This window comes from Akebia trifoliata, chromosome 14 (genome assembly GCF_017979445.1).
Source record: "Akebia trifoliata isolate Shusen 1 chromosome 14, ASM1797944v1, whole genome shotgun sequence".
Taxonomy (NCBI): Eukaryota; Viridiplantae; Streptophyta; class Magnoliopsida; order Ranunculales; family Lardizabalaceae; genus Akebia; species Akebia trifoliata.
Genome location: NC_141388.1, coordinates 17,778,771 through 17,797,318, shown reverse-complemented (window position 1 = coordinate 17,797,318; position 18,548 = coordinate 17,778,771). Strand labels below are relative to the sequence as shown.

The 18,548-nt window shown below is 36.8% G+C and overlaps 1 protein-coding gene across 3 annotated transcripts in view; it reads left to right on the top strand.

Annotated features, from left to right (window-relative positions):
* Positions 1–869: 869 nt before the first annotated feature.
* LOC147386486 (regulatory-associated protein of TOR 1-like) overlaps positions 870–18,548 on the top strand; it is a 97,353-nt gene continuing 79,674 nt past the window's right edge. For 2 of the 3 annotated variants that reach the window (XR_015171827.1, XM_086422820.1), the window contains exon 1: positions 13,904–14,023. Coding sequence is in view for 2 of the 3 variants with exons in the window: in XM_086422820.1 (XP_086278946.1) it covers positions 13,921–14,023 (103 nt within the window). In the remaining variant the exon portion in view is untranslated. Of the gene's footprint in view, positions 1,530–13,903; positions 14,024–18,548 lie in introns of those variants that run through there. The other variant, XM_086422821.1, reaches the window with a different exon arrangement.

The following is an 18,548-nucleotide window of genomic DNA, read 5'->3' as shown; positions in this document are numbered from 1 at the left end:
TCGAAATTAATCATAACAAGATCCGAGTATTTTACTCTAAGTCTCTCCTTCGATATTTTCTTCCAAATCTCACCATTTACTTTCCTCGAGATATGAGTTGAAAATCCGGGGTGTTACAAACATAATAAGAAATTTAATTGAGGTATTAATCAATAAAAAATAACTTTAAATATGTAAAAAATTAAAATTAACCCTAAACAAAATGAAATTTAGTTGAACTATTAATCAATCACGATGTACTTTAATATATGTATAAAAAAATAATCCTATGACAAAAAAGAATAAATCAACCAAGAGAGAAGATGAACTTTCAAATATGTAAAAAAAAATGACATAAGAGATGAGATTAATTTATAGAGTAAATAGAGCAAGAGAGTGAATCGACCAAGAGAGAAGATGAAGACGTGATCTCAGATTTGAGGAGATGGAGAAGGTTTGGTCGATTTAAGTCGTTGTCGTCGTTTAACTTTGGTATACTCGAAGATCCATTCGAGCAAGAGAGGAGATAAAGACGTCTTATATTTGAGGAGATAGAGAAGACGAAGTGCAGATTTTTGTTAAACGATTAAAAAGAATCAAAGGATTTAATTGAATTTTAATATATTGTTAAGGTTAGAATGGTAAATGCCTAAGTAAAAAAAAAGGTATTTTCGATTTAAAAATATAGAATTTACTATTTTAGTAAAAAAGTTATTTTTGAAAATAATAAATTATCATTTTCAAAAATAATTGCAATAATTTATTATTTTGGTAAATAAGTTTGAAAATTATACTATTTTGATAAATTTCTCTTTTATTTAAGTGGGGGCACGTTTTGAGGAAAAGGTAGGTGCAACGAGTGCCAGTCGTTCGAAATTATAAACACGAAAAATAATGCCACAGACAATACGCATGCGCGCGCACACACTCTCCTCCCAAAATCCTCGTATGCATTGGGCCGCCATTGCTCCGCGTCTCTCCTCTTCGAAATCTAGGTTTCTCTAATTCTCTTACGACTTCTAGGGTTTACAGAGCTGGATTCTCGATCATTTCTACGGAGAATTTCTATGTACAGCTGGTTCAATTGCACGTAAATTACGCTTGATTTCGAAAAAAGTTTCGAGCTGCGATCATAACAAGAGAGGAACAACGAGGTTTGGTGATCGATTTGAAGTAGTTATTCCCTCTTTGAATTTTTCGTGCTATGGTCTCGGTGGCGCGACTAGGGCAAGGTTGATTCTTTCGGGGAGATTTGAATGGCATTGGGTGATCTTATGGCGTCACGATTCTCGCAATCGTCGATTTTGGTTTCAAATCATTTGGACGAGTTTGCAAGTCGAGAAAACGAGGATTTTTATGCTCAGAGAAGGGATTCGGAGACTGCAAGCAGTAGTGGTGGCAATGTGGCTCCAACGAATACAGCAATAAGCATGGCATATTTGCCGCAAACTATTGTATTGTGTGAACTTCGACATGAAGCGTTCAAGGTTTGTCTTCAAACGGGTCCGTCCAACAGTGGGATGGTCTCAAAGTGGCGGCTGAAGGACCGAGTAACATTTGGTACCTTTGCTTGCATTCAATTATATTAATTCTGCACATTTGTTCTAAAAAGCAATATTTGGGACTTGTCATGTTTATATCCATGTTTACTGTAGAGGGTAATATCGGTATTAGACACGTGGCGTAAATAAGGCGAATATTGATCATATAATATATTTAATGTGTATCTCGAGGTTTTGATTGGTATATTTTGAATTAAATTTGAATAGTTGATGGAAAATCCCTTGATTGGAGGAGAGATTGACCCATTTTATTGGGATTTAGTTTCATCTTTTGTATCCATATAAGGAGAGCTACTGTGTAAAATAAATAGGCTCTTGGGAGGAGGAAAAAAATTGAAGAGGCTAGGTTTTTTAAATCTTGTATTGGCTTTAAGAATAGTGGAATGGCTCTTCAGAGCCTGGGAATGTAGTCCGATTTTGGGATGAACCTCGTGAACAAATCTTATTTCTTTCTCTCTCTTAAATTATTTTTCTATGTGTTTTTTGATCATTCATGTGTATCAATAATAGTGTAGATCGATTGTTAGGGGTAAATCTCGAGGAATCGACGGCATCCGAGATTTTACCTCTACAAATTGGCATCGTCCGTGGGAATCAATTTTGAAAAGATCAACGAAAACCACAACAATGAGATTTGGATCAAAACATCACGTAGAATGATTGGGATTTCCATCAAGAATTGGAGGTTATCCCCAAAGTCAATCCTTGCAAGTTAGAGTTTCCAATCTGATCTTAATAAGGAACAGGTCTCAGTTTTCCAATTGGAACCTTTGATTGTGATGTGCGAATCTTTATCCTAATCGTGATTAGATCTTTTCATCTCAAGTTGCAAGAAAGGGTTAAATCATGAGTTTCTAATATCCTTATGCAAGTAGGGTGATTTTGTTGGTTCAAGTTGCTTTTTCTATTCATTAACTATGGGAAGTAGGATCAACCCTCAGAATCATGCTCTGCTTGATATACGTAGCCTTGCTTGATTTACCCAGCTCTGTTTGGTTTACCTAGCCTTGTTCAATCTACCTAGCTCTACTCGAAACTCAGCCCTACTCGGTCTATCTAGCTTTACTCGGAATCTAACCTTGCTCTGCTTGGGATTCTCTCAGAATATACTTTGTTTTGCTATACTTAACTCTAACTGAAACCCAGCTCTGCTAAATTTTTTCTCATGATGATTGGTTTATGCACAACATGTGGCATAAAATAAGATATGCTTTTATTTAAGTCATGAACTTGGTCGAGTCACAAGACTCCACTAAGTCGAGTTTATAGTTCAAGACTTCGATCAAGTTAAGAGACTATGCTGAATCACGTGACTAGATTAGGGGCTCATTCTATCCTCAATTTGATCGGGTAAAATGGTATACATTGGGGCTCATTTTTTGAAAAATTTATGAGGTAAAATTATTAAGTTATCACTTGGGGGCAAATGGTCACGTTATGTTCTGTGTATATATTATTATTTTTTTTGTTGGTGTTGCTTAAGAGATGCATGTTGCAGGGAAAACACTTACCAAAACAAACTCATTGAAGAGGTTTGGTTCACATTCTAAGAGGATTTCATGCGAATAAGTTTTTGCTTCGAGTGGCAAAATCGTCCTAAGTAGCGATGGGTCCAAATTGACCAAGTTTTGATCGTGAGTAGCAGAGTAGTCTCGAGTGGATAGGGGTCATGAGTGGTCAAGATATCCTAAATGAAAGAGTAGCCCTGAGTGACTTAATGGTCTTGAGTGACTAATGTCCTGAGTGACAGTTCTGTAGTGAGAGGATGAGGGTCTTGAATGACCAATGCCTCGAGTGACTGCTCTGCCTTGAGTGACTAAAAAGGCCCTTATTGGGCACAAGGTTCTGAGGGACCATCAACTCATCAAAGGAAGATAATGGGACAATATTTTCGTAAGATAAAGCGAAGACATGAGAGTAGTGTAGTCTTTTCGTAGGTAGATCTCAGTTTCACCAGTCTTTACCTATGAGAGGGGCAAACTGTAGAAGGTAAAATTGATATTAGACACGTGGCGTAAATAAGGCGAATATTGGTCACATGAAAGATTTAATGCATATCTCGAGGCTTCGATTGGTATATTTTGAATTAGATTTGAATGGTTGACGGAGAATCCCTTGATTGGGGGAGAGATTGACCAATTCTATTAGGGTTTAGTTTCATTTTTATGTATCTATATACGAAGAGCTACTATGTAAAATGAAGAGGCTCTTGGGAGGAGGAAAAAAGTAAAGGAGGTTAGGTTTTGTTAATCTTGTATTGGTTTCAAGAATAGTAGAATGGCTCTTTGGAGCCCTGGGACGTAGTTCGATTTGGGACAAACCCCATGAGCAAATCTTATCTCTCTTTGATTATTTTTCTGTGTGTTTTTTGATTATTCGTGTGCATCAATAATAATGTAGATTGATTATTAGGGGTAAATCTTGAGGAATCGACGACATCCGAGATTTACCTCTACATTTACAATTCTTTGTTTTCATTGATAAATTGATTAGGGTTAGTGCTTGCTCTTAACATTAATCGAGTTTTTTTGGTTTAGGAACTCTTCACCGAAAATTGAATAGAAAATGATATATCATGATATTTGAATTTAGGTCAATGTAGCATTTCTATATGTTACCATATTATCTTTCCTTTTCATAACCCATTCATTGTTGTAGCCAAAAGACTCATTTATCCTCTCGTGACTGTCTAGTTCATCAATAAAGGCTAAGTTACAATTCAATGACCAATATAGATATAAGAGATCATGAAGATTATATCCAATTTCATACTTTTTACCTCCCAAGGACTTTGAAAAATGTCTTTTCTTGAATGTTGAAATGATACAGGACGAAGTAAACTATTTTAATATGATGATGTGAGTTCAAAAATTAATTGTTGAAATAATAGGGATATTATGATCTGAAACTTCAATAAATTTAAGAACACCAAACAAATAGTCAGTGAATAGTTCTAGATCCGGTGTAATCAGGGGCGGATTTACAGTGTGGGCACTTGCCCCTACAATAATTTTCAAAGTATATGGATTAGTGAGCTATTGCGATAGATTTTAGTGGCGGATAAAAAAATCTGCCACTATTGCCCCCCACAATTTTTTTCCACCCTTAGTTGTCCCCACAAAATTTTTTCTACTCTTGGTTGCTCCCACATGAGCAAAATCCTGGCTTCACCCCCGGTTGTAATCCTTCAGTGTTGCTCCCCAATATTAAATAAAGGGATCTTAAAGAAAGTTAAAACTTCCAACTAATCTAGGATATTAATTTGGTATCAAGGGGAAGCTTCTTAAACCCAATCAAGGGTTTCAAGGATGGTCAAGGTTTAAAGATGTAATCAATATATAGTCAACGGTAGTCTGGTGGGTCATTTTTACCACTTTAGGAGGTTGAGACAAGGGGATCCACTTTCTCCACTTCTCTTTGTTTTGGTAGTAGAAGCTCTTGGGAGAATGGTTAAGAGAGCCTTGAGTATTGGCGAATTGGTAGGTTTTCAAGTTGAGGGTGAGGATCGTCAGGTAGTTCGTGGATTGCACTATCATCTTTCTCGAGTCTTCCTTAGACCAAGTTGGATTTTTGAGAGGTATTCTTTGTTGTTTCCAGGCAATATCGGGGTTGCGAATCAATCTAGGAAAAAAAAAAGCCTTTTGTTGTGGGGGTTGTTCCAGCCATTCATACTTGGGCCACAATGTTTGGTTGTGTTCAGGACTCCTTCCCCTCCATGTATCTAGGATTACTTTTAGGGGCGGGTTCTAGGTGCAAAGAAATTTGGGAGCCAATTGTGGAAAAGATAGGGAAGATATTGATTTCATGGAAAGCAAGGTATTTATCAAAAGCGAGTAAAGTCATTTTAATCAAAATACCCTATCGAGCATACCGGTTTATCAATTATCTTTGTTCCCTATCCCTAAGAGCGTGAAAGTAAGATTGAAAAAATTGATTAGGGATTTCTTGTGGAATGATATGAAAGGGAAAAGAAAATTTTATTTGGTGAAGTGGAAGGTGATTTGTTCGTCAAAGAGAAATGGGGGGCTAGGCATAAAAGGTTTTAAGTTGTCTAATGTGGCACTCCTAGGGAAATGGTTATGGAGGTTCGGGGAGGAAATACCAAATTTGTGGAGAAAAATTATTGAGTCAAAATATGGGGAAAAATTATTTGGGTGGGAGAGCAAAGAAGTGAGGACACCCTATGGTTGTAGCTTGTGGAGGGGAATCATGAGCGTTAACACAAAATTTAAGGAGTTGGTGACATTTAAATGTGGGAATGGGGAGAGGGTTTGTTTTTGGGTGGATTGTTGGTGTGGTCGCTCTATTTTATCCACCCAATTTCCAAGGCTCTATGTACCATCCTTGAAAAAGGAAAATCCGATTGCTGACTTTTTGAATCATTCCAAAATAGGGAATTCTTGTCAGCTTCAAAAGGGACTTTAATGATTGGGAAATTCACTAGTTGGCAGAGTTGACGTTCAAGTTGGACTAGACAATCGTGGAGCTAGCGGGGTGTGATAAGAGGGTATAGACGTGCACCAAGGACAAATTTTTTTTCTGTAAGCTCATGCCGTGCTTCTTTGGTTCCATCGGATTTATCTTCATTCCTAGTGGGACCCATTTGGGGTCATAAGGTACCCTCAAAGGTATCTTCCTTTATTTGGTCGGCCGCTTTGGGGTAAATTTTTTTACTTTGGATAATCTTATGGCTATTGGTTTCAATGGGCCAAATTTTTGCTTCTTGTGCAAAGAAAATGGGGAGTCCTCTTCGCATATTTTGGTTCAATGGCCACTCGTTAGAAAATTATCGGTTCACTTCTTAAGTCTATTTCAGTGTGCATGGGTGTTCCTGAATTTGGTTTTGTCCCTTTTTCCAAGAGTAGAACCATAACGTGTATTTGGGTTGGAAAAGGTACAAGTTACCTTTGGTCACTAGTCCCCTTTGCTGTATGCTGGGTATTGTGGAGGGAAAGAAATCGAAGAGTATTTGATGATCTCGTCATGGAGCTTTAAGATCTTATCTTGGAGGTGTTAGGTTTTTTGTTCTTTTTGGTGTGAATTAGACCTGGATTTCAAAGGGGTCTTCTTTGACGATTTTGTGTTCAAGTGGGAGACTTTATGTTCTAGTTAACTTTGTATATTTTTGTTTTAGTACTTGTAACTTGTTCCCTTTTTTCATGGCTGGTTACCTCAACCGGTCTTCTCTTAATACAATTTGGCCTACTTAGATAGTAAGGTAGGTACGTTTTGTTCGTCTCTAAGAAGCAATTCCATCAACATTTGCAATTAAAGTAAAAGAAATAAAGCGTAGGACTAATGTACTACGTGCTTAGGTTTATGGGATGATATTAAGGTATGTTTTGAAAGGTTTAGGAGGGCTAGACAAGGGTTTTGGTGATGATTTCTTGTGCTGAAATCAATTTTAGTAGGGTAAAAATTAAAATAAACTAGGATTAGACGTAGGACACATTATGTGGGCCCATTTGGCTGCCGCACATAATAGAAGCCCTAGGGGCTGTTGTGCACTATCGCACAAACAGATTCTGCAGAATCTTTGCAGAATTCTAACACTCCCTCTCAAGCTAGAGCATACATATCAAAGATGCCTAGCTTGGTAGAAGAAAAAAGTATGTGAGATAAGGGCTTAGTGAGAAAATCAGTCAACTGATCACTTGACTTCACATAAGGTGTGACAACTTGTTTATGCAGGAGTAAATCTCGAACAAAGTGACAATCAACTTCGATATATTTGGCGCTCTCATGAAAGACAGGGTTGCTGGCAATAAAGATGGCAGCCTGATTGTCACAATACTTTTATATAGGTAATGGAACATCAACACCCATATCACGAAGAAGATAATGAACCCATAACATCTTAGAAGTAGTGTGGGACATTGCGCGATATTCATCTTCAGCAATAGAACAAGCCACAATGTTTTGTTTCTTACTACACCAAGTAACCAGATTTCTACCAACAAATGTGCAATAACCAGAGGTGCATCGGCGATCAGAAAGACTCCCATCCTGATCAGGACGATACAAGCGACCCTTTCCAAGAGCACTCTTTAGATAGCGGAGAATACGACAGATAACTTCCCAATGTAGTTGCCGAGGGGCATGCATAAACTGACTGTCCACTTCCACAACATAAGCAATGTCAGGACAAGTAACTGTGAGATATATGAGCTTGCCAACCAACCTCCTGTACCTCCCATTATCCAAAAAAACTTCCCCCTGTTCAGCATCAAGCTTGACAAAAGGATCCATAAGAGTATCAACTAGATGAGAACCCATAATACCCATCTCAGATAATAAGTCCAACACATACTTACGTTGGCACAAAGTGAGTCCATCCTTGGATCGTGAGACCTCATTTCCAAGGAAGTAACAGAGTAGGCCCAAGTCCTTTGTATGGGATTGAGTACTCAAATGAATCTTCAACTGAGCAAACCAATAGAGTCACTACCAGTGACAATAATGTCATCCACATACATAATAAGAACAATAGTACCGGAGGTTGAATGTCGAGTAAATACAAAATGATTAGAAGTGGAACGCTGATGACCATACTGAAGCACCACAAAACTAAATTTGTCAAACTAAGCATGGAGACTGTTTTAGTCCATACAACGTCTTCTTCAGCCTACACACAAGATGGTCCTTCCCTTCAACTACATAACTTGGGGGCTGATCCATATACACTTCCTCTTGTAAATCTCCATTAAGAAATGCATTTTTTTTTATGTCTAATTGGTAAAGTGGTCAGTTAAAATGTATTGCGACAGATAGAAGAATTCTAATAGAGTTGAGGCAAGCAACAAGTGAAAAGGTCTCACAATAGCCTATACCATAAGTCTAAGTATACCCTTTAGCTACCAATCGGGCCTTAAGGCGATCAACAAAAGCCATCAGGTTGGTACTTAACTATGTACACCCAACGACAACCAACAATGGTCTTCCCAGAAGGAAGAAGGGTGAGATCCCATGTCTGATTCTGATAAGGGGCATGCATCTCGTCATCCATAGCAAGTTTTCATGTAGAAGAAGTCGGAGCCTGGTGATAAGTACTAGGAACAAAAATAGTAGACAATGAGAATGTAAAAAAGCGAAAAGTAGAGGAAAGATGATGAAAAGATTCAAAATTAGAAATAGAATGGTAAGTGCAAGAACGAATACCTTTTCATAATGCAATTGGTAGTGTAAAGGATAAGGGTTGTGTGGGAGAATGTGGAAGGTCCTCAGAAGAAGTAGAATCAGCTGTGGCTTTACTGTAAGATACAATTGGGCGATGCTTAGAGCGTTAATACACTTGCAAAGGAGGGGGAGGAACAACAGGCAAAAATAACTCCCCCTGATGAGAATGAACCAGATCAGAATCGAATTGATGACCCACAGTGGTGATAAAGGATGTAGACTCAAAAAGGGTGACATCAACACTAGTATAATATCGACATCCTATAGGATCATAACAACGATAACCCTTTTGAGTTAAAGAATAACCTAAGAAGACACTTAATAGATTGAGGAAACAATTTATCATGACTAGTTCCAATAACGTGGACGAAGGACACACCCAAAGACACGGAACAAGAAGAAAGGGCTTGGCGTTAGGATATAACAAAAAGAAGGGTGTCTGGTTACCCAAAATAGATGTAGGAATTCAATTCATGAGGTAACAAGCCTCACATTTTAAAGGACTCAATTGACGACTCTTTAGACTAGGAGGAAAACTACTATGGTGATGCTTGCCTAATTGACAAGCCTCATATTCTAAATCTGAAATTGGACTCAACGTGGGGAACAAGTTGACGCAACTTTTGCAATGACGGGTGACCCAAGCGATAATGCCACTATAGAGGAGAGACAGAAGCACTCAAAGCAGGAACTACCGCATCACAGTCTAGAAAATATAGCCCATTCCGTTCATGCCCTGAACCAATCACCTTCTTTATCTTGAGGTCCTGAAAAGCACAAGAGCTAGGAGAAAATGTTATAGAACAGTTTAGTGATTTTGTTAGATGACTGACAAGTAGAATATTAAAAGAAAAGTCATGAACAAATGAGCCAGTAGTAAGCTTCATTGAATTGGTAAGATGAAGATCACCGGTGCCAAGGACAGGGTGAGAAGTACCAGCAACTAAAGTAATATGAGATCTAGATGAATGAAAATTAGAAAAAATGGAGGAGGTACCAGACATGTGAGCACTAGCACCAGAATCAATAACCTAGGAAGATGATGGGAATCGAGCAATTACATAGGCAAAATTACTTGTATTAACCATAGTTGTTGTGGGAGCAGATGAGGAAGATGGTAGACTTGACAACTTCTGAAGAATCTGACTAAGTTGAGTAGTAAGATTGTCCTGAGACTCAGAATCAGTTATCGGTGGTCTAAAAGCAAATGGTTGAGTGATAGATGTGGAAGATGTATCAACAGATGCATTATAGGCATAGTCAGAACGTCCCCATCTGTCCCAACAATAATCCTCCTTACGAGAAGGAGTTGGGCGCGTAAGTGAGGCCCTCTAAAGTCGAGAATATGCATTCGTTGCAGTATGAAGTCGTTTACCAACCATAATTTGGTCCTTAAGGTACTATACTCTGAGCAAGATTAAACAACAATAGTGCAACTTGAAACTTTTCCCGTTGACATTGTTGAATTTCCAAATTAGTGCTCAGTGGTTGATAAAGCAACAACTCTTCCCACATACCTTTCAGATTATTGTAATGTTCATTCAGGGGTTTATCACCCTATTTGGTAGTGAATATACGTTCAAATAACTCAAATACCTTAGTCATATTACTCTCTTGAGAGTACATCTCTGCAAGAGAGCTCCAATTCTGCGTTGCAATATCAAGGAGTTGGATATTGGAGGCCACAGAGTTCCATGCTTAACCAGAACCAGGTTATAACTAATGAATTTTCACTCTAATCTTCGTAGTTCTTGGAATTCTAGGAAGGAGGTTCTTCAACAAGGTATTTTACTTTCTTCTTAGCTCGTATGAACACCTTTATAGCATGGGACCAAGAGTGATAATTATTTTCGTTCAATTGTACCGAGGTAATCTGCTTGGTTGAATCATCACTTGGAGAGCTACGTTCATCCATGAGAACAACCACAAAGAAGAGAAAATGCACAATGAGAGAGGCAACAACCGATGGAAAAGACACATCAATATAACCTTCTAAAAAGTCTGAAAAAACAGCACCACGGAGCCTCAAAACCCAATCACAACCAATCACAAGCACACAACCACACCCAAGACACATTTAGGGTTTATCTTGCACCACTACAATGAAATGAAGTTCATTTCACCACAAAACTGCAGAAATAAGGGTTTAAAAACCCAAAAAAAATATGAGGGAAGGAAGAAAATTCTGCTCTGATACCAAGTAAAAAACCAAAAATAGTTTAGAGTAAAAGGAAGAGAAAAAGAAGAGTAGAAAGAAAAGATTGGGGAAAGAAAAAGAGAGAGCCAAACCCTACCACCAGTAGGGTTTGGCTCGCTTAAATATATTAACAATACTAAAAAATAGAAGAATGTGTGGGGACACATTATGTTGGCCCATATGGCTGCCGCACATAATAGAAGCCCTAGGGGTTGTCGCACAAACAGATAGAAACCCTAGGGGCTGTTGTACACTGTCGCACAAACAGATTCTGCAGAATTCTAACATTATAGTTTTGATTTCTTGAATTCTTGAAATCGCTTTTCCTCAACCCTTAACCCTTTCTTTTCTCTCAACTCTTCATCCTTATTCTACTGACTTCAACCTTTAACCCTTTTCTTTACCATATAAACCTAAGTCCCTAACCGTAATTGCAAAACGTTATAATTAAGCCTGCAACCAAACCCAAAAAGGGTTTGCCCTTAACTTTTATGATAATCCTGTTGTAGCCCAAATCAATAACCCAATTCCAAACCTAATTTCTTATCTCATGTATTTCATCTTCCCTCACTGTTCTGCGACTTTTTCTTGACTTCCTATAGAAATTGCTCAAGCTTTCACGAACCATCTTATAATCACTTGGTAGGAACTCTTTAAACTTGTGATGTCAATCAACACTCATTTTATACTTTTCAGTATTTTTGGCAATCATTTTTCTGATCCCAGTATGCAATGCATGAATATGAGATGCAAAAGACTTGACTAACTCAAAGGCCTAACTGAAATTGCCATAGGAATAAGATCTATAGGCTTTCTGGTATATGATAACTATGAATAACCTCAGATGGACTTATGCTTGTAGTTTTATTGACTGAACTCTTGTAGGCAGAATTTGTTATGAACAATATGAAATCTCATGATCTAATATGCTTATCTATTGGACACCACAATAAATTCCCTAAGCTTCTATTGGCAACAATCTGACCATCCGTTTGTGGATGGTAAGCTGAGGAGAATCGAAGCTCAATACCCATCATGTGCCAAAGTGTCTTTTAGACATAACTCATGAATCACACATGTCGGTTAGAAACTATGGTGATGGGGACATCAAAGCTTTAAGAGTATATTTTAGTTTTTATTTAGATTTTTGTTCTAGGACTTTAATTTTATGTTTTTTGGGCTTATTATGATGTTTTATTGGCCCATGATCTTAGTATAATTTTAGGGGTAGTTAAGTAAATTTAGTTTGTCTTTTATTTAAGTTGATTAGGGTTGAAAAATTAGGAAAGAGAAAGTTATGAAATTAGGTTATTTATTTGGTATTTTAGTTTGATTAGGATTTTTAGATTTATTTTCTTTATATAGATTGTATTAGGGGTTTATAAAAAAAATATGATGAATAAAGAATGAGTTTCTTTCATGGTGTGAAGTGAGTTCTCTACTATTCTTGGTGTGATTCTAAGATACTATCTTTTCTAGCATTTTCTCATCTTTCTATATATATATATATATATATATTTATTGTTTATTGATTTTCTTGAAATCTTGAATTCTTGAATCCATCAAGAATCCTCTTTTCTTGATTTTCTTTTAATCCTTATCGTTCTCGATTTTCTTGATTCTTGAATTCTTAAATTCTTGAATTTTGATTTCTTGAAACCCATTTTATTTTATCATTAATCCTTCCCCATTTTCTTTAACCCTTATTTCATTAATCTCATTTCCAAATCTCCCTTAATCTTATGACTTAACCCCTAATCATAATTTTAAAATGTTGTAATTGGAAAACTTCGTGTTTTACATTTCAAAATATAGTCAATTGGGATTTTGGAAGCCTTTTTCCTATTGTTGCCCAAATCCTTAACTCAACACCAAAATTACCCAAATCAAATTTCTTAGAATTGCTATTTTCCTCTTCCCTCACCGTCCTGCATTATATGGTCTTTGATAAACCATGCAAGCACACGACCCTTCAAAAAAGATTTTAGCCATCTTTCAAGGTCCAAAGATATAATCACTATAAGTGTCAATTTTGATTACTGTAAGCTACGTTTTGTTGTCTCTAAGGAGCAATTCTGGCACTATTTGCAATTAAATTAAAAGAAATAAAGCGTATGACTGATGTACTAGGGGCTTAGGTTTATGGGATGACATTAGGATAGATTTTGAAAGGTGTAAGAGGGTTGGACTAGGGTTTTGGTGATGATTTCTATTGCTGAAGTCAATTTCAGCAGGGTAAAAATCATAATAAACTAGGATTAGGGCTCTAGGGTTAGAGTTGCAGTTTCACAAAGTTCAATTAGTTTCTTGGGAAAAAAGAGGGTTTGGTCAAAGGTATATAGCAACAACTCCAAATATTAGAGTTTTATGCAAAAACCCAATGATTCGATCTAGGGTTTTGGTGGGAAAACTGATGGAATGGAAAGGTTGCAATTAGGGCTGGTTCGAGTAGTGTTTGTGGGTAGATCTGATGGGTTTAGATACATTAAAACATAAAAGAGAAGAGAAAAGAAGACATCTTTACCTGTGTAGAAACAGGTGGATAGAGAAACTAGATAATACCTTAGTTTCACACAATGATCCAAATCTAGAGAAAACTTAGAAAATCTCTTTTCTTTATTCATCACATTTAGAAAAAATTATAACAAATAAGTCCTTTATTATAACTCAAACTTTAATCTAGCTAAAATAACATAAAAGGACCAAAAGACGCTGATTGGGCCTTTTAAATAATAAAAATAAGTGGTCCACCCACTAATAAAACAGAAAACATAAATAATGCCCACTAAACATAAAAAAACCCAATACTAATAAAACACTAAAAGACTCTACTTATGGTCTCCTCTTCCTCTGGTAAACTCTGTATGGCTTCACGATGTTTTCATTTACTTCTTTTATTCTATGATTATTACTATAGTCTAATGATGCATACATAATGTTGATGCCTATGTTTTTTAGCTTTATATTGTAATGTCTATAGTAGTTTGACTCTCAATTTTCGTGCAGATGAAGACAGGTTGTGTAGCACTGGTATTATGTTTAAACATTGGTGTTGATCCACCCGATGTAATTAAAGTTTCTCCTTGTGCTAGAATGGAGTGTTGGTTAGGTAAGTGATCACGTTACCGCTTTTCTTTTTTAAGTCATCGTACCTTTTATATGACTTATTGTGCATTACTTCTATTATATTTTATTGTTATTAGGATCTTTTATTGACATGTTCCACTTGTTTAACCATTGAATTAATCAAGACATTTCTCATTCATTTTGTAAAATGATCATGAGAATGGTTACATTTTTTTTTTTGAAATCACTATATAATTACTTAATGCAATGCTTTGTAAAAAGCTTGAGACTTAACACTCCATTGGGGGAGACTTATTAAAAAGTATCTCTTGAGTCATACTTCCTTCCATTAAGGCTTTAAAGCTGTATGCCTTATGCCTTCGACACCTTGTTTTAATTCATGTTAGAGGTTTTTGTGCACTGGTTGGTGGTGGAAGTTTTTGTTTTCTTACTTCAAAAATTCAATTTATTTCTGTTTTAGTTTTCATATTTTTCTTAGTTAAATGACGAGTTATTTTAGGTTGAATAGCAGCATCAAAAACATCTCATTCAATAGTTTTTATCTTTTCTTATCAAATTTATTTTAAATTTCTCATTTTATTGCATTTATCCAACTATTTGTTCATTTTCTTTCATTATTCATTTAAAAAAACCATATTCGGGACACTCTTGAAGGTTCTAAAAGATGGAGAGGAAGACTGAATTTTTATTTTCATTAATTTTTCAAAAAGTATTATGGGAATATGTACAGACTTAAAGTTTCTAAAAGAGCAAGAGGAATACTAAAAATAAGGTGAGGTGATATGGACACACATGAATTAATGACTTATGTTTAGTCGATCCCAAATTGTTGTATATGGCTTTAATGATGATGATTTTAAAATTCAGGCTCATGAGGCTTATGCCCCATGTCTTGATACTCATGTTTTGGACCACTGAAATGAGTGGCTTCGTTTTCCTTGCTGTTGCATTTAAAACAATTTCATAATTAATTGGTGTTGCATATAACATCTTCTTATAAGATGTTAGGTGGCTTGTTATCATTCTTTTAGTTGAGTAAGTGATAAATAAAATTATTTTACCTTTTCATGGCAAAGATATTTTACTGAAATAAATTAGGAAAAACAATGGTAGAGCTAGATCTTCTTGGTGAGGAGATGAAAACTGATTAAATGAAATTAGGAGAATGGGGAGGATCAAATGCAGCTAGTTTAACACTTCATGCTCAAGAAATACATGTTACATTAAGCTGATAGTTTTAAATTCTTTTTTTGGTTATTCAAGAAGTTGTGATACGACTCGCATTTTCAAGAACTTCAGTTAAAGATGATCTCAATCCCATAGTTCAACTCTTCGAGTGGGTTGCACCTCCTTAAATAAGTCTGACAATTTTCTTCACTATTTACAACATTTACATATTTATAGATGACTTTTATGTGTTCGAATTGTTTCGTTTGAGTTTCAATCTAGACCTTATTCTAATAAATGTAATCTGCTGATGAACTTGTCAAAAATATAATATAGGACAATCAGCTGAATTTTAACAATTTTGAATTTAGAAATTTGGTAGATTTTATTTTATTTTATTTATTATTATTTTTTGATAAGTTAAAATTTTATTGAAAAAAAGGGGACAAGATGACCCCATGGTACAACTTATCAAAGAAAGTGAGGATGACCCCGTAGGTCACCTCTAAATTACAAACAAATCTTCGAAGAAGATGCCCTTCAATTCTTTGAACATCTTTCCCCAAAAGAACAAAAATACCAAAATTGACAAAATAAGATCGTTCATTTCTAACATCTTTCCCTCGAAAATGCATCTATTTCTCTCCTTCCAAAGGCCCCACAAGATTGCTCTCAGAAGAATGCTCCATAAGATCCTTTTAGAAGCTCTAAAAGCGTTACTCCAAGAGAACCAAGACTCCAAAAGGGCCTTAATAGGCCTAGGAAAACAACCCAATGCCGCAAATTATTGCTTGAGGTTTCCAAATTCATCCCTTAAACGCATCAAGCAACAATTTGGAGTTTGGAAACCTCTTTTAATAAGTTGGTCCATTGTAGTACTTCTTCCTAATGGCGTTTGCCATTTAAAAACCGAGACTTTTGAGGGCACCTGTGCTCCCCAAAAAAGAGATGTTGGGAAAGTAAAATTCGAAACTAGGCACGTCGAAGCATACATAGAAGTCATAGAAAAAACCCCATCTCGAGTACCAACCCAAAGCCTTCCATCCTCCCTATCCGCATGAATATTGATTGTCTCTATCACTTCCAAGATTCTTTCCACGCTTGTGAGCTTCCAATCGTTAAAATTTGTTCTAAAACCCAAGTCCCCTGATCTCGACGCGCAAGTCCCCATTAAGAACTCTTTGATCGGCCTCCCCTTCTTGGATGAGATTGTAAAGAGATTTGGGAAAAGCTCTATCAAAGGCAACTCCCCACACCACATAGCTCCCCAAAATCGAATTTGTTTCCATTTCCCATTTGGGATCACACTTTCTTGCGGAAAGGAGTGTACTTAAGAATGCCTTTCCAAACACCACAACCTATGGACCTTCTCCCCTTCTTACTCTCCCATTCAAACTCTTGCACACTGTAGATACGTGGTTTTGCGATTACAATGGCCACATCTACTAAGGTTTGGAGTCGCCACCATTCATATTATAAGTGGGTGTGAATGGTCACCCGATGTACCTTTTTTTGGAAAAAGTGACATTTTGGCGCGTAGTTACTCTTAATAGATAAAGTACCCATCAACCTCAAGATCGAGGTAAGCGGCTCGATTGGAAAAAAGGGAAGGTGTTAGGCACCCTTTTCCCCTTGCCAAGTGGTGGTAACCTCAAAGGACTCGGTCATTTGGATTAAAAAAAAGTAAAAAAAACAAAGTGCCACGTGTCGTGCATTTGTACCTTAAGTAAGGTTTACTTTTGGCTCGATCATAGGATCATCTCATTGAAGAAGATGATCCTAATAGACATGAGCCTTGGGCATAATTCATATTTGAAAAGTGTGGGCTAAGGTCATGGATCCATTCTCATGGGTTGAAAAGGATCCAATTTCCAAATGCCTTAAAACCATTTTAGGATAAAATTGGTTATGTTTTTTTTTAAAAAAGGGTTACAACCCTTATACTTTCAAATGGACCGAAGTCCAATCTATCGGAGATAAGGGAGGGTAGCATCACATCTTAAAGGCCTTCTAAAAACAAAAATAAAAAGAGGAAGGGGATAATAGAAGAGGGGGTTGTAGAGGGTAGAGAAGGAGAGGGGGGAGGTGTACTTTGAACCCACCTTGAAGCTTCAATCTTCTTTTCCTCTTCTTCTTCCTCTTAAATTCTTCTTGAGTCCTTAGTGATTTAGGAAAATGTCACTTTTTGTATGATTGAAGGAGTAGAAAAGAGATGATGAGAGAGTTGAGTGGAGTGTAGTGATTTTTTTGTGAGACTTGGGGGAGATAATTGGTAAGAGTAAGTAAGTGGGAATTAGTAAGGGAGAATTGGTAAGACTTGGTAAGTGGGAATTAGTAAGGGAGAATTGGTAACCCCTTTTGTGAAGAGGAGGGGGTATTTATAGGTGTTGGGGGGATATTCTAGGGATATAATGGGGTGAAGGGTTAGGAGAATGGATAATGGCATTGGTTTTAGAGGTGAAGGGTATGAAATTTAGAGTGGAAGTGAGGGTAATTGTGTAATGAATGGAAATGGGTAGTGTTTAGATCCAAATGGTTTGGATCCTATCCAAATCCATTTGGATAAAGTGTTTGGTGGGGTGAGATGAGTGATGGTTGATGAAAGGAATGTGGGTGTAAGGGAGTTGTTTGGAGAATGAGTGTTAGGTTGGTTGAAGAAGTGAGGTGTTTAGATTTAGGAGAATGGGTTGTGTAAAGGGGTTAGGTGTTTGGATTTTTGGAAAGGGTAATGAGATGATGACATGTGTTAAAAGGGATGAGGGGATGAGGTGATGAGATGAATTGATTGGTGATGATGGTTGGTTGATTAGAGAGAAGGGTATGGGTTAGTTTGGTGATGATGATGGGAGGTATGGGTTGAGGTGATTTTATTGGAGTGTTTTAAGGGAAAGTGATGGGTTAAGGTGTAGGAGATATGGGTTGTGATGTGGGTGGTTGATGGTGTTTAGAGAATGGTGATAGGTTAGGGTGTAAAGGATATGGGTTGTGATGTGGGTGGTTGATGGTGTTAGAGAAGGGTGATAGGTTAGGTTAGGGTAGGGTATGGTTTAAAGTGATTTTGGGAAGAAGTGATAGGTTAGATGAATTGTGAGAAAAAAATGATGGGGGTAGGTGATTAGATGAGGGAGGTGAAAGGGGATGATGACATGTGTCACCTTTTGATGATAAATTGGTGATTGATTTGATGTGGATGATGGTTTATGGGTTAGGGTTGTGAGTTGGATTATGAATTGGATATGGAGAATGTCTTGTGGGCTTTGTAGTGTTGGGCTTGGGTTTTGGAGATTGTTCGTAAGTTATTTTGGGATTGGGTAGGGTTGTGTTTTGGATTGGATTTTTGAGTGTGGGGAGGTTTTAGGGTTTAGGTGATATGAGATTCA